This window comes from Corylus avellana, chromosome 4, assembly GCF_965113065.1.
Source record: "Corylus avellana chromosome 4, dhCorAvel1.hap1.2, whole genome shotgun sequence".
NCBI lineage: Eukaryota > Viridiplantae > Streptophyta > Magnoliopsida > Fagales > Betulaceae > Corylus > Corylus avellana.
This window is the reverse complement of record NC_142493.1, coordinates 2,334,781-2,348,873: the sequence shown is the minus strand read 5'-3', so window position 1 is coordinate 2,348,873 and position 14,093 is coordinate 2,334,781. Positions and strand designations below refer to the sequence as shown.

General features: G+C 35.5%; 2 protein-coding genes across 3 annotated transcripts; one reads left to right on the top strand and one right to left on the bottom strand.

The window, feature by feature from the left end:
* Positions 1–318: 318 nt before the first annotated feature.
* Positions 319–3,541, bottom strand: LOC132178943 (PI-PLC X domain-containing protein At5g67130). Of its 2 annotated transcripts, XM_059591531.2 has the most exons (9): positions 3,467–3,541; positions 3,287–3,352; positions 2,943–3,062; positions 2,723–2,860; positions 1,738–1,827; positions 1,319–1,622; positions 851–1,074; positions 605–691; positions 319–512 (listed from the first exon to the last, which is right to left on the bottom strand). In XM_059591531.2, exons 1-9 carry the CDS (start codon positions 3,470–3,472, stop codon positions 477–479), a joined length of 1,071 nt encoding a protein of 356 aa, XP_059447514.2. In that variant the 5' UTR covers positions 3,473–3,541; the 3' UTR covers positions 319–476. The 2 variants fall into 2 exon arrangements, with proteins under 2 accessions (XP_059447514.2, XP_059447513.2); XM_059591530.2 differs by having other exon boundaries at positions 319–691.
* Positions 3,542–7,696: 4,155 nt separating this feature from the next.
* LOC132179774 (putative receptor-like protein kinase At1g49730) lies at positions 7,697–13,478 on the top strand. Its single transcript, XM_059592544.2, has 9 exons — positions 7,697–7,891; positions 9,331–9,882; positions 10,796–11,083; positions 11,210–11,471; positions 11,551–11,603; positions 11,862–11,929; positions 12,055–12,144; positions 12,487–12,571; positions 12,655–13,478. Exons 1-9 carry the CDS (start codon positions 7,816–7,818, stop codon positions 13,197–13,199), a joined length of 2,019 nt encoding a protein of 672 aa, XP_059448527.1. The 5' UTR covers positions 7,697–7,815; the 3' UTR covers positions 13,200–13,478.
* Positions 13,479–14,093: the final 615 nt, after the last annotated feature.

The window sequence follows — 14,093 nt, the reverse complement described above, 5'->3', positions numbered from 1 at the left end:
AAATTCCCTTGATTTTGTTATTTTAAAAACTCACAAGCTGAAAATTTTACAGCAATCAACAAGCATATATGCTTGGGTCGTTGCTGAACCCTCATGCCTCTTCTCCAATGTCAATGACTAACAACAAGGGAAAGTACTAAAGTGAATACAATTACTGTTAAAATAATGATTAAGTAATTAAATTTATCTCTTTCTATTAGTTTAAGCTTTTAAGATATTTGATGATTTAACAATTACGACACATTTTAACTATATATTGCAAAGGGAAATAAACATTGATGGAAGGAAGAAAAAAAAAAAAAAAAAAAAGCTTTCAATTAGTAATTGCATGGAAGATTGCCATGCTTGACTTCTTCTCTTTTTCCCCGATACAAAATAAAATAAAATAAAATCTCAAATTTTACAATCTTATGTCCATCTTGTTCAACATGAAAAGATACATTTTATATGTATATGGGTGTGGGGGCAACACCATCCTAGAGAGGGCCACCTCTTCCTGAAGTCAGATTTGCCTGCTCATTATTTTCAAATTGCAATAATTAAGTTCATGAGCTCTACATCAAAGAAGAGAGAGATAGAGAGAGAGATAGAGGTAGAGAGAGACCTTGCAAAATGCTATATTTCCACACCCACCAACTAAATGACCATTTATCACGTCTACTGCTTCTGGGGCTCCACCACCATCACTCCTCTGAAATGTTCATATGCAATACATATATATAATTAAAAAACAGAAGAGCTTCATCACAATTCATATGTATATTAATGTTAAATCACCAGTTTTCCTAAAAGTTTAAGCTGATAAGAAAAGGTAAATTTAATCATTTAATGAATACTTTAATATATATACCTTATAAAAATCAACAGCAACAAAGTTAGACCACCTATAACCCGCCGCTTCATAGCAGGTGTTCACCATGCTAAGTAGGGGAGCTGAATTATCCCTGCAAGCCTCAGTTTTATTTGGCCTACTCTGGAAATAGTTCACCAAGACTAGTGATCTACTGGTTGTGTTCATGGCAGCCGATTCTGCTCGGTTAGGGCACAACCCAGGTATCATACCACCATTCCCGTCTGTAGATTCCCACCAAACCACATTTAGCTTTGGTTAATTTCTCAAAAATGTTTCTTAGAGTGCATTTAGCTCTACAATTTTGTAGGCTAATTAAAAGAACAATTCAAGATTACGTTTGAAAAAATGATGGCAATTTGAAAACGTAAAAAATCCATGTTTTTTAGTCTGTTTGGCCCTGCGATTTTGCAAGCTATCATTTGGGAGTGCGTTTTTTCAAAATAGGAGGAGAATAGGAAGCCTTACATTGGTTTTCTACCATATAGCTCCACTGATAGGCAATGCCTTCAAGTGCCTCCTTGGATTGGTCTGAAGTGAAAACCACTAAACGTTGATTATTTTGGAGCATATCATCAAATGTTGGCCAATCTCCACCATCTTTGGGCATTCTTGATGCTGGAAACCAGAATTGCCTTAGGCCAGCAGCATCAAACACCTTTGTTAGCCCATTTGGTGATGTAACATGATCTTCAAGGATAATGGTAACGATCTCTGATGGGTTTTCTTCAAGAAATACTTTAATCTCTTTCAGAACATTAATGGCCAGTTGCTAGTAAATTAACCAGATCATTTCAGATCAATTAATTGTTTGAAAATTGAATTACATGAAAATTTCAAATTTTGGATCTTTTAATCCATCAAATTTAGAATGAATATATACTTACAAAAGCTGTAAAGTCGTTGCATTGGCCGTGACACAACCAGATGTCGTAGTTGAAGTCATATGTATCGAGCATCAACCCTCTAACACCATTCTGAAAAAGAAAAAAGAAAAAAAATTGGATCAAATAGTATGCAAATGGGGTAGAAAAGGAAGTTCTCTCTATTAATTCTTTTCTATAATTATCCGATAAGATACGGAACATGTGAAGGCATCGGCCGGCTAGGGAAAGAACCAAAATTTTTCATTGACGGTTAAAGTAAAAAAGACGGGTCAAGCCTAATTTTGATAAGGGTTAAATCTAATTTTTAAGCCTAAAAATGCATATATATTATAACAAATTTTAAGAGAAATTTTGAAAACCAAGGGCCGGGGATTATAACCCCCTTGGACCTATATGTAGTTCCGTCCTCAGCTGGCAATGACTTTTGGCATGATAACCTACATACAATATGCACATGAAATGCAAGAGCATATAAGAAAAAATTTCAAAACCAGAAGAGCTCTGGCCCTAATCTCCAATAGACTAGTTCTAATAATAATAATAATAATATTTATTATTATTATGATCTTTAGATCACTAACAGTGACTTCCCTAATCTCATTTCATTTCTTAAACGTAGGGAAAACTTCGAAAAAATCACTTGAAACATACTCTGGATCATTCCCTAAATAGGGTAGCACTTTTAGTTCCCTTAACATTATTTTAATATAAGAAGTCTTTTCTTTTTCATCTATAATTCAACATATAATTTAAAAAATACTTAAATGGCATAAATAAAAGGAAATTATGGTGAAGTTTATAAGGAAAATGTAAGGAAACTGCTGCGCTTACTATGCATGAATTATAGAGTGGATGAGTCTTGAGAAAGAGAATAAGTGGTCACAATCGAGCCGCCTAGACTCCAGACTATCTTAAATTGACCTTTCTCTTTCTTTCTCTCCTCAATTTCTCGGGAAACAAACGGAAACAAATTAAACAAACATACATGGAGCTGACTGGTAATGGAGTCCTCCTGGTTGGTTGGAGCTAGAATCACAAACCCTGTACCCGATTTAACCCCTGTCCTTGCATACGCATTGTGGGTGGTGAGCCAAGAGTACCTATTAAACGCTAGCCCTTTCACCTAAACAATACAAATCATTTTTCAATTAAATTATTCAGATCAAATAAATCAACAATAAATATTCATATTCTAACATTACAACCTTAGAAGTGGGACTTATAGCTTGTGTTCTAGTACAACGTGGTTGTACGCCGGCTGCCCGGCAAATCTCGCAGTGCCGCCCCGAATCGCAATCTTTGTTTGAAAAACATGTCTGTCCCTCCTGTCATATAAGAAGATGCAAAAGAAGAGAGAGTTTCAACCCGGGTTGGTTGGAGCCGTGAGTCACTTGACTCCGGTGCCTCGTTAAGCATCAAATTCAACCCGCGTAGAGAGGATGTTTTGTACGGTGTCTCAAAAATTTAGTTGGGGCCACGCCCGAATACCCAGATTATGAAAAAACAGAAAGGAAGCAGAGAGATTTTTCTTTCCCATGATTTTCAGTACCTTGAGAGCAGTGGAGAAACCAAAGAGAAAAGCTGCAGCACACAGAGTTGCAGCAAAGATTATTTTCTGCAGGTTAACACAGAATTAGATGTTGATGAATTCTTGCAACCATTGATGATGAAGAATTGAAAGCAAAGAAGATGAATAGAAATCTAGCAGAGAAGGTAAGTACGTACGTACTTTCATTGGTTGCTGACTTGCTGTTATTGGATAGGATCACAGACAGAAAAGAAAGTTTTTTTTTTTTGTTTTTTTGTAAGTAAAAGCAAGTGTTTTTTGAGTTGGTACACACATATAGGCATAAAAGCATAAATAAATGGCGTATAATATTTTACTTTCAGAATCGCTACTTTCGATTTTATTGTGAAACAGTGAAAGCACTTGTGTAAATTCAATTTGGGTTAAATATTTTTATTTTTTGCTTAGTTTAACTACTTTATTTTTTCCAAATTTGGTTTTTGGTTTCGTTAGTCCAAATAGACAGATTGTATTTTTTGCCAACGTCAGATACATTGTGCGAGTCTTTCATCAATTTTAAATATTGGACTCTAAAACGCAAATATGTGGATACTTAAAGAGGTAAATTGTATTTTTTCTAAAAATAAAAAATAAAAAATGGTGGCTCTGGTTTGAGAGTAGCCGAACTACTCCAACTTGCAAAATGGGGATTACCATGGCGTGGACCACCCCAGGTGCCAATCCTAACATTTATTTATTTATTTATTTATTTATTTTTTATTTGGTCTTTTAGGGGTGGTTTGGCTACTACCTGAAGTGTCAAAATTTGTTGTGCTATAAATCTCACTTTAAGGTCTAAGTCAGTTCTTAAATTAAAGTTCAAAACTTGATTTAAAGTGAAGATTAGAAGAGGCCATTCGCAACCTATTGAATGGCGTTCGGATGAGACATGTTTTCAAAGATTCAACATGTCGATCCAAATGCCTCGATTACAAGCTTGTTCAAAAGGTGTTGAAATGAGTTCAAGAATACACCAATCATAGTTATAATCGAAAGCTATTTGAATGGGAGACTTCAAGGCATAAAATTTCAAAACTTTTGAAATGCTCGATTGCAAGGGCCATTGTACTAGGTTTGAACGAAGATTGAATTACATTGTTTGATAGAGGGCCATCGAATCTAATCGCAATCACGTTCGAAGTAGTTTCAAATGCTATGAAGATTAAGATAAATCTGAAACACTTGATCGCAGCGATCTTTTAAGATATTTTTTATACTCTCAAGAATTTGTTTAGTACAACTAAAAATTTTGTTTAGTTTAATAATTTCCACTAATTATCATGGGAAGTGATGATTATTTTGTTTCTTGATATATGTCGTAATCTCTGTTATGAATTGGATTCCTCCTTATGGGGTCAAGTACATGTGAGAAGGAAAGAGTGAAAAGGATAGAAATATTAATTTATTTGCAAAAGGGTCAATCAAATTACTGTAGAATATAGGTTCAAAATAATGAGTCCATATTTTTATTTTCTTTAACTAAAAGAATGAAACAGACAATCAATCAAAGAAAATAATGGATCCACAAGCTCATTTGTTGATGTAATTATTGTATACCAACGTCAAATGCTTGCTACCTACCTTCAAGAAATTTGGTATAAATTGCCCCTGCAGGGCCCTTTAAGGCCTACATGTTGATAATTCAACTTTCTTGTTAGAATTTTTATGAACCGACACGATCTAAAAATATTGAGGGGTTACTATTATTCCCAATCATTGAAGGGCCCATAAGGCCCATCTACCCCGAAACTTCTCAGAGCCGATGATAATTGAATTACTTACTATTACGGGAAAATCTGTATCAAATATTGCGGTTTTTAGTGAGAAAATTCAAAAGCTCTACCATTAAAATACGGGAACAATGTATCTATATAAGAAAATGGGAGTTTCCCCATCATGGATGCATCTCCATTTTCCGTATTTAGACTTTGTCATTTTACTTCTTCCTACCCCTCGCTAACTTTAAACATCAGAGATGATTATGCCCGACCTCCTACGTCGGATCTCTCTAACCTTTTATCTTTTTTTTAAAACCTTATCTTTTAGTTCTTGGGGTGTAGTGACCATAAAACCAAAATTCATTTATTTTTTTTTTTGTTTTTATTTTTGTTTTTGTTTTTGTTTTTAAGGTAAGAAAATTTAATGCTAGTAAGCCATGGCTTGAGACCAAGGTGCACGTGGTTCCAGTCGTTTACATACGGATTCGGGCCCATTGAATTAAAGAAGCCCTCAGCCCCACGCACTCAACTAATCCGTATCCGACTTATTTACACCAAGTCAAAAAAATAAATAAATAAAAAGAAATGAGTCCTATTTGTGTTGAATCTTAAGCTTTTTTATTTATTTTTTCATCGCAAATTATTACTATAATACTGTGATTAACTATTTCAAAAAGCTTAATTTTATATTAGAAAAAAAGTTTGAGGTTTATTATCTAAATTAACATTTCAACACTCTCTCACACTTGTATCTTAAGCTTTCCTTAATAAGTCGCACAAACACATGATTTTTTTTTTCTTTCTAAAGTGACAAACACGTGAAATATGTAACTAAAGAAGGGTAAATTAATATTATATTAAATCAAAAACTTAAATAAATAAAAATAAATAAACTTAATCAACTAAAATAAAAATAAAAATAAAAATTATATGATATAAGGGTTGATTCAAACTTGTTAGATCAGGTCTTTGATCATCTCATCTGAAAATTAATTGGTGTTTAGTAAAGGAAGCAAAAGCCTTTTATGGCATTCGTAATCGTATCCTGCAATACATGTTCTAAAAGCCATTCAAGTGAACAGAGCGAGACATTATTGACTTTGATACTATTTGTTGGATCGGATCTTCAATCATCTTATCTGAAAATCAATTAGTGTTTAGTGAGGGAAGCCAAAACATTTTATGGCATTCAATGTGGTACTTCGCAAGTCATGTTCTAAAAGCCATCTAAGTAAGTAAAGCAGAGCATTATTAAACCTCAACAAAGCTGTCACATCAATAAGGTTAGATAATGATGAGATAAAAATATAACTTCTAAAGTAAGATTACAATTAATTTATTACTCAGAATTGCTAACTATAGTAACATTACTTTATAATACTATGTATATATATATATTAAAATCCATTAAACGTTATTATTTATAATGTTCCAAAGACCCGTGCCCATAAAGATTAGTCATGCTGGGTTCTCTTTTTGCTTGGGGTTTGCTGTCTCGTCACGCTAATCAACAGTCGTGGGGCCCACCCAAGCTACACTCAACTCAACCCCTACGCCTATTCTTTGGAATTTCTTACATGCTGCCAAATCAGTAAGCACATGAAGATTGGAACCATCATCTTAAAAAGTTAAAATGGTGTTTTGTTGATTATCATGCATTTTTCAATTGAGAAAAACAAACAAGAAAGACAAAAACATGCATTTGGCAACTCAAAATTTCCAAACCAAAAAAAACAAATTTTTTTTATAGAAGAAATTTCTCAAACTCAATCTATTCGATTATCTGTCTTTACAGTATATGACTCCTATTATTAGATGATTTTTTAGAAATATATATGAAAATCACGTACTCTTGAGAACAAATAAAAATTTAATACACTGAGTTAAAAGAAAACGTTATCCATCTTTATTCACATTAATATCACCTATGGAACCTATGCATAGCACTTGCATAAGAAACAAGTTGTTGCTAGATGCATTGGATCTATCTTAATGGAATAATTGATTGGATTTCACTTTAAGTGCTGTAAAAAAACATTACTAACATATGTGTTTTAGTTTTTTCAACGGTCCAATTTAACTTTACCCCCACTATCTTTTCATGAAAAACTTGGAATAAAATATGGACGGTTGAAAAACTACGACACTTGTTCTGTCATTTTGTTTATTGCGCAAAGATAAAAAAAGAAATATTCTATTGAAAAATGACAGTTTTTCGCCAACTTAGTTTATTAGATTACATCTATTATTACAGTATGCGTTTCTCACATAGTGATTATTAACAAGATTAACAGAACACGTTACATATATTCTTACAAGTTACAACACTTGATTCTCACGTGTATTTTAAAGAGCATGCGACATTTTTCTTTAAATTATGTAATTCTGGCCTACATTCTAAAATGTTAAGCTCTCTAAAAAACAATGTCAGAAATATCATAGAAATTACACATACAGAAATAAAATTAGAGTGAAATTTTTCAATATAATTTTAGATTAAAAATGTGCTTAAATAAAAAAAATAAATAAAAATGGAAGAACAAAGGGAACACAGATCTGCTATTAACGAACCCCACAGTGCTTTTGCTGTGCAAATTGTGCATTAAGTTGGGAAGCATGTTTGAGAATTCGAGGGACGGAGAAAAGACTGATAGTGAGTGTGTGGGGCATTTTTCCACACAAACGGTCAAAACTCGCTCTCATTGCCTTCACACTCTCACACTGCCGTCTCTCTTTCTCTCTTTCTTCCTCTCTCTGTCTCTGTGGGGGCGACTTTCCTTCTTCGTCTGAGTCATGGGAATGTTCGCGACGCTCTTTTTGCTGGGTTTCCTTTCGTTTCTTGGAATGCAGCCTCCTCTAATAATGGCTGGTTAGTTCTAGTTGATTTTTTTCCTTGTTTCCAAGCTTCACTTTTTTGTTCTTACACTTGATTCGTTAGCTTCTTCTTTCTTTAACCTCCTTGTTGTTAGGAGTATTATTTAAAAAACTACCTTTGTTTGTTTCTCTATTTCGTCCTCGTTTATTTGATGTTATGGGGGGAGGTTTCTGCGGCCTATTTTGGTTAAAATGGTGGTTCTGAAAATGGGTTTTAACTGATAATCTGAGTTATTCTTTTATTTGGGTTTTTATTTTTGTTCTGAGATTTTAGCGTTACATTGTATGTTGTTGTTTATGTGGGACTGGGTATTGTCTGCGTTATGTGTTAATTTTGAGTCATTGTAATTTCTAAAACTGTATTTCTTTCTGGTTTTAGCTTAATGGGCATTTCAATGTGTCCTTTTTCTGTCATTTTTGGGTTTGTCTCACGAATTTGCACTGTAGGTGATGACTATGCAGCTGGGTTCTTTTGGTTTGCGAGATTTTTGCTTGTGCTTTTTTGTGAATGCGATGGAAAAAAATCGTTTTGTTGTATTGGGCCTTATTATGTTTGGGTTCTGAATAAAGCTTGCAAGGATGCACATGTGTAGGAAAGAATTCAGGGTTTGAAGAACTCCTAAGAAAAGCATTAATAAGCATTAAGAAATTTTGGAAGATGTGTAAAAACTTCTTCACGAAGTTCGAATCTTGTAAAGTTTTCTTATTTCTCTACACTTCCATCTAGTTCTAGAAGCCATTTCTATTGTTTTTATCTGGGCTACAAGCATTTGCAGTGCTCTTTTTTTTTTTTTGTTTAGAAATTTCATATCCCTGAACTTGTTTGAAATAGTGGTTGGGAGCTCCTGAATTGATATTAGATACATCATACGTCATACTATTGGGTCATTATTTTCTGAAGATCATGCTTAATGGATTTTATGGTGTGGTTTTGGACATGGATAATGAGCATCAACTCTGTCAGCGCAGGAGAAAAAAAAAGAAAGGAAGGAAAAGAACGAGACTGCAACATGGGTGTTGGGTCCAATACATCCATGTTGGGCATAACGGCAGCGTGGCAAAAAAAAAAATTGGCCTATTTTTTGGGATAAGAGAGTGGCCCCAAGGGGGAGGGGAAGGGAAAGAGTCAAACCAATGGCCTCCACCTTATGAGGCATGATCCTGGCCTATTGTGCTGCCCCTTGGGGTTAAAAAGAAAAGGATTTTACATGTTATCTAGCCATACAACTTCTCCTAGGGACTACTGAATAAATATAACTTTTTTAAGTTCACTTTGTGAGGAAGTTATGTAAATCAGATTGATGTTTTGCCAACTTTTCTTTATGAGAAGTTTCCTGCGTTTTGAATAGATAATCAATTGTGCATGCTGCAGATAATGACTTGTAAATCAGAGAACTTCTCATGTTTGATAATTACCTTCACTAATTTTTGCAGATTGCCCCTTAGATCTGACCGGATCTAATTTCACCATGGTCGCCTCAATGTGCTCCACTAAAGATGACAGAGGAAAGTGTTGCCGCTACATTAATGCGTTTATTGCAGTTTCTATTGCTCGCTATGCAAATGCCACAGGCAACCTAGGGGTTGCTGCAAATACGTCTGAAATCTGCCTACATTCCATATCAGAAACTTTGGACCTGTATGGAGTTACACGAAATGCAACAGCGTTTTGCGGGTTCGGAACAAAAGTTCCAGTTAATTATGAGTGTGAGGGTCGGACAACTGTCACCCAGATGTTGGAGTCTCCAAAATTTGTGGATGTGGCTGCAAATTGCAAAATGCCACTTTCAGAGGAAAGTAATTGCAAGAAATGTGTAAATGCTAGCATCACATACCTTCATCTTCTGATAGGAACTGAAGATAATATGACACTGAGTACGTGCCGTGATGCAACTTTTGTTGCAATTGCAAGCCAAGTTGATGGCATTTCGTCTGTCGAAACTGCAAGCTGTTTCTTTGGAGTTCAAGGGATCAGCACACTTCCAGGTATGAATACTGAAGTCAACCAAGTCTAAACCAATAATCTTGGAAAATAATGGATTTTTAGTATGTGGGTGTTTATGTGTTGAGAAATACCAGCTCGTGCTGATGGTGCAAAAGCTCCTGTTTCTTATATACTCCTATATTGTATTTCATAGGGATTTGGCATTTCTGCTTTTGAAATTGAAATAATGCACTGAAATGTCCATCAGAACCTATCTATCTGCATTATTTTCTTTATTTTTATGTTTTCACCTTCAGGAATGTCAAACTCTTACTTATAGGTAGTAGGATAATGGTAAACGTGGTTATAGTGACTCACATGTTCAAGTATAATGGGTCCTTCTTGATGAGATATGATCGAGTCGTTCATCCATTTGCTATGTCATTACTAATATATATTCTGAAAAGGAGGGTTGGAGAAATAGATCTTTTATATATGATATCTGGGGTGGTTGAACCACCCCCAAAATGGCTGGGGGTGGTGGGTGGCCGAACCACCCCCTGGCCATTTGTGGGGGCCAAGCCACCCCAAAAGCGTCACTCTACCATGTTTAAAATTAGGCAGTTTACTCTTAAATCTAAACAATTTTTTTAATATTTGACTGGCATCAATACGATTCTTTATCCCCCAATTGGTTAAAAGTTAGAACTTTTTTTTACACAAATAACTCCGGTTGAACAAGCAGCGACTGAGTTGGGTAGTTTACTAGGGAAATACTTTTCATTAAGTACTTAACAAAAGCCAGTTATACTCGAGAATAAAAAGAGAATAAAATAATGAAAAGATCTGTTGCCTCATCTAACTATCATTTCGCAAAGTTTCATACATTTTTGTAGCTTTTCTGATTATTTTTTTGGGGGTTCCTATTGTGGTGCTTTTGTCTCTGATGATCATTTGTTTCTGATCTGATCCCAGTTTCAGAACCGGCCCCATCTTTGCAGCCTGTGGCTTCTCCAAGTCCATTGGTTGCTGAGAGCCCACACCAACTAATGTTGGGTATAGCCTCAACTAAAAACCACCATCGCTATCACCTGACATTGATTCCAGGTGTCGGGATTGCTGTTACAGCAGTTGCTGTTATGATGCTGGTAGTCTTGGTATTTCTTATTCGCAGGAAAAACAGAGAGCTGGAGGATTCTGAAAATATGGATAAGACATCTTCAAAAGCTTTTCCTCCTCGGCCTGTGCGAAAATTTCAGGAAGGTATGGCCCTGAATCTTTTATGGACACTTCCACCCTTGACATTCCCATATATCAACATATTATTTATCATTTTTTGTCTTTTGGGGGTTTGGGGGGTATTTTTTTGGGATTCGGGGTCAAGTGTAGTTCCTTCATCTATGTTCCGAAAATTCACCTATAAGGAGATAAAGAAGGCAACAGACAATTTCAACACAGTCATTGGGCAAGGAGGATTTGGAACAGTTTACAAGGCTCAATTTAGTGATGGCATAGTGGCAGCAGTAAAACGTATGAACAAAGTTTCGAAGCAGGGGGAGGATGATTTCTGCAGAGAGATTGAGCTTCTTGCTAGACTGCATCATCGTCACCTTGTTTCTCTAAGGGGCTTTTGCATTGCAAAACATGAGAGGTAGTTCGTCTATGCATCCTCTTGAGTGATGCCCCTCATGTATTGGCAACATTAAATATTTTTGTTTGCTTCATGGCAGGTTTCTCATGTATGAGTATATGGCAAATGGAAGCTTAAAGGATCATCTTCATGGTATGCTTCGTGCTTCAATTTCTTTTCTGACCCACCCCTCCTTTGGCCGAGCCCTCTCTCTCTCTCTCTCTCTCTCACTCACACACACACACACACATAAGCGTGTGCCCAATCAAGCGTAAAAATTCTATAGAAGACAGATTAACAAAAGAACTTGTTCCTTTATCCCTTCTTGTTTTCTTTATTAAATTTTCCCATCTAAAGCCCCCTTATTTGATGCCTGTTTATCTTAATGAATTTGATCTCATGTTTGTGCAGCTCCTGGTAGAACTCCTCTCAGTTGGCGGACTAGAATGCAGATTGCTATAGACGTGGCTAATGCTCTGGTAATCTACAGAATTATGCTCATCTCTTTGGCTGGTTGCTTAGCTTTTGTTAATTTTCAGATCTATGTAAAACTAAATTAATATCTTACAGAATTGCTTTTCTTATTTGCTGTTCTCACACGCAGGAGTACCTCCATTTCTATTGTGATCCTCCTCTGTGCCACAGAGATATTAAGTCCAGCAACATTTTACTAGATGAGAACTTCGTGGCTAAGGTAGTCTATATGTTGGATGCACATGTAGCTTTTGTACATAATTCTGAATCCTTAATTAGTGTACCGAAAGAGATGACATTTTATCTAAATAGAGTTCAGGAGTGTTCTTCACTTTTGTATCTCTCAATTCGCTCTTTTTTAACCAGAGTACTTTCAGGAAGAGGGCACATGTTTGTGTCAAAATAAATCAAAAGAGTTTTCTTTTCTGGAGAAATGTGTCCGTAATTCCTTCATTTCTTTTTCTTTTGTTGGAATTCTGCATCCTAAAACAAAAATGTATACATTCAAGCACCATGTCAAAAGTTTTGGAATAATGTGTACAAATGCTGTCTTGTTTTCCAGGTTGCAGATTTTGGCCTTGCACATGCTTCGAAAGATGGTTCTATTTGTTTTGAGCCAGTAAATACTGTTATCCGGGGGACTCCAGGTCAGGGAAAAGCCATATGACCGCTTGAACATGAATTATCTATTTTTTGTGCTAAAGAGATCTAAATGTTGGATGGCTTCCAGGTTATATGGATCCTGAATATGTTGTCTCTCAAGAACTCACTGAGAAAAGCGATGTTTACAGCTATGGCGTGCTACTGCTGGAGATAGTGACTGCAAGACGAGCAATACAAGACAATAAGAATCTAGTGGAATGGTCCCAAACTTACACTGCATCAGAATCAAGGCTACCTGAGCTATTGGATCCTAGTATCAGGGATTCTTGTGACTTAGACCAACTTCAAACAGTAGTCTCTATTGTCAGATGGTGTACCCAGAGAGAAGGCCGAGCTCGGCCTTCGATTAAACAGATTCTTAGGCTTCTATATGAGAGTTCTGACCCAATGCAAAACAGCCTTTTACAAGCATTGGAAGATGAAGAGTATGAAGGAACTGAAGGGAGAGGAAGGACAAGCAAGGGGAAAATGCATAGGCATGATGCAATCTTTCACAGTGGAGATGGAAGATATCTTGCTTCTTCCTCAAGTACATCTAGGTCATATTGTAGTAGGAGCTTTTTACTTGAAACTGGATCTCCACAGTCTCCACCCAATATACTCTCTCTTTGATGCCAATCATTTGGGTAGAAGCAGTTGGACATGGACTAAGCCATTGTTGAAAGCATTGGTTAGGAGGGCTTGAATTAGGTTGCAATTATGCTTGCTTTTCCATCCTCACCAAGTAAAAGTTTTCATCTCCCAGAGGCAAATTGAAGACATCAAGATTATTTCTGGCTTCGGTTAAAGGAGAAAAAAGGAGTTTTTAAGAGCAGTCACACGTTTTTGTTTTATGTTTGTTGAAATTTTGGGAGAAATGAAAGTATCACTTCAGTTTTATTCCTGAGTATACAGCATGAAATTGTAAAAATTTCTGTCATCAAGATCAAATCATTATGCCAATTTTGACTAAAAGAAATGCCGGGTATCTGTAATGTTGTTTTAAATTGATGCAGTTATCATAAAATTTCCAATATTCTTGCAGTTTAAAGAACATGTTTGTAACTGGGATGTTCAGAGAGGATTGGTTTCCTTGTTTGTAATAAAGCAAAGATATGGTACAACAGAATAGAATCTGAAACTCAAAAACAGGTCCTGTTACTTGTATGAAAAGCATCAGAGTTTGAGATTGGATGCAGCCAGGGCTGAGTCTTTCCTGACACTCCATTTACATTTAAAGGTGACAAAAAGTCTAGTAGATGCTGATTTGACTTGAGGGCAATTTTTGTTCAAGTATTAGATTCAATTTGAGTTGTATCGAGTCCTAGGTATAAAATTGTATTGATTAATTATAATTCAACTCATTTAATTAAAAAAGTTAAGCCCTCACAACTAATTTTGTGTTAATTTCGTATCATGTTCACAAGTTGTATAAAAAAACATTATTAATCCTAAATGTCAAGTGTAAAGTTCAAATTATGTCGATACATGAATATAAAACTTAAAGATTGAATAGGTTAACCATAG

Bases quoted from the DNA above. Each gene is read 5' to 3' on its own strand.
- LOC132178943 (XM_059591530.2), bottom strand. The intron at 3,063-3,286 runs GTACTGAAAATC...CTTATATGACAG, and splicing joins GTTTCTCCACTGCTCTCAAG to GAGGGACAGACATGTTTTTC. The intron at 1,075-1,318 runs GTAAGGCTTCCT...GGGAATCTACAG, and splicing joins CTATATGGTAGAAAACCAAT to ACGGGAATGGTGGTATGATA.
- LOC132179774 (XM_059592544.2), top strand. From the start codon at position 7,816: ATGGGAATGTTCGCGACGCTCTTTTTGCTGGGTTTCCTTTCGTTTCTT. The intron at 7,892-9,330 runs GTTAGTTCTAGT...TAATTTTTGCAG, and splicing joins GCCTCCTCTAATAATGGCTG to ATTGCCCCTTAGATCTGACC. The intron at 9,883-10,795 runs GTATGAATACTG...ATCTGATCCCAG, and splicing joins AGGGATCAGCACACTTCCAG to TTTCAGAACCGGCCCCATCT.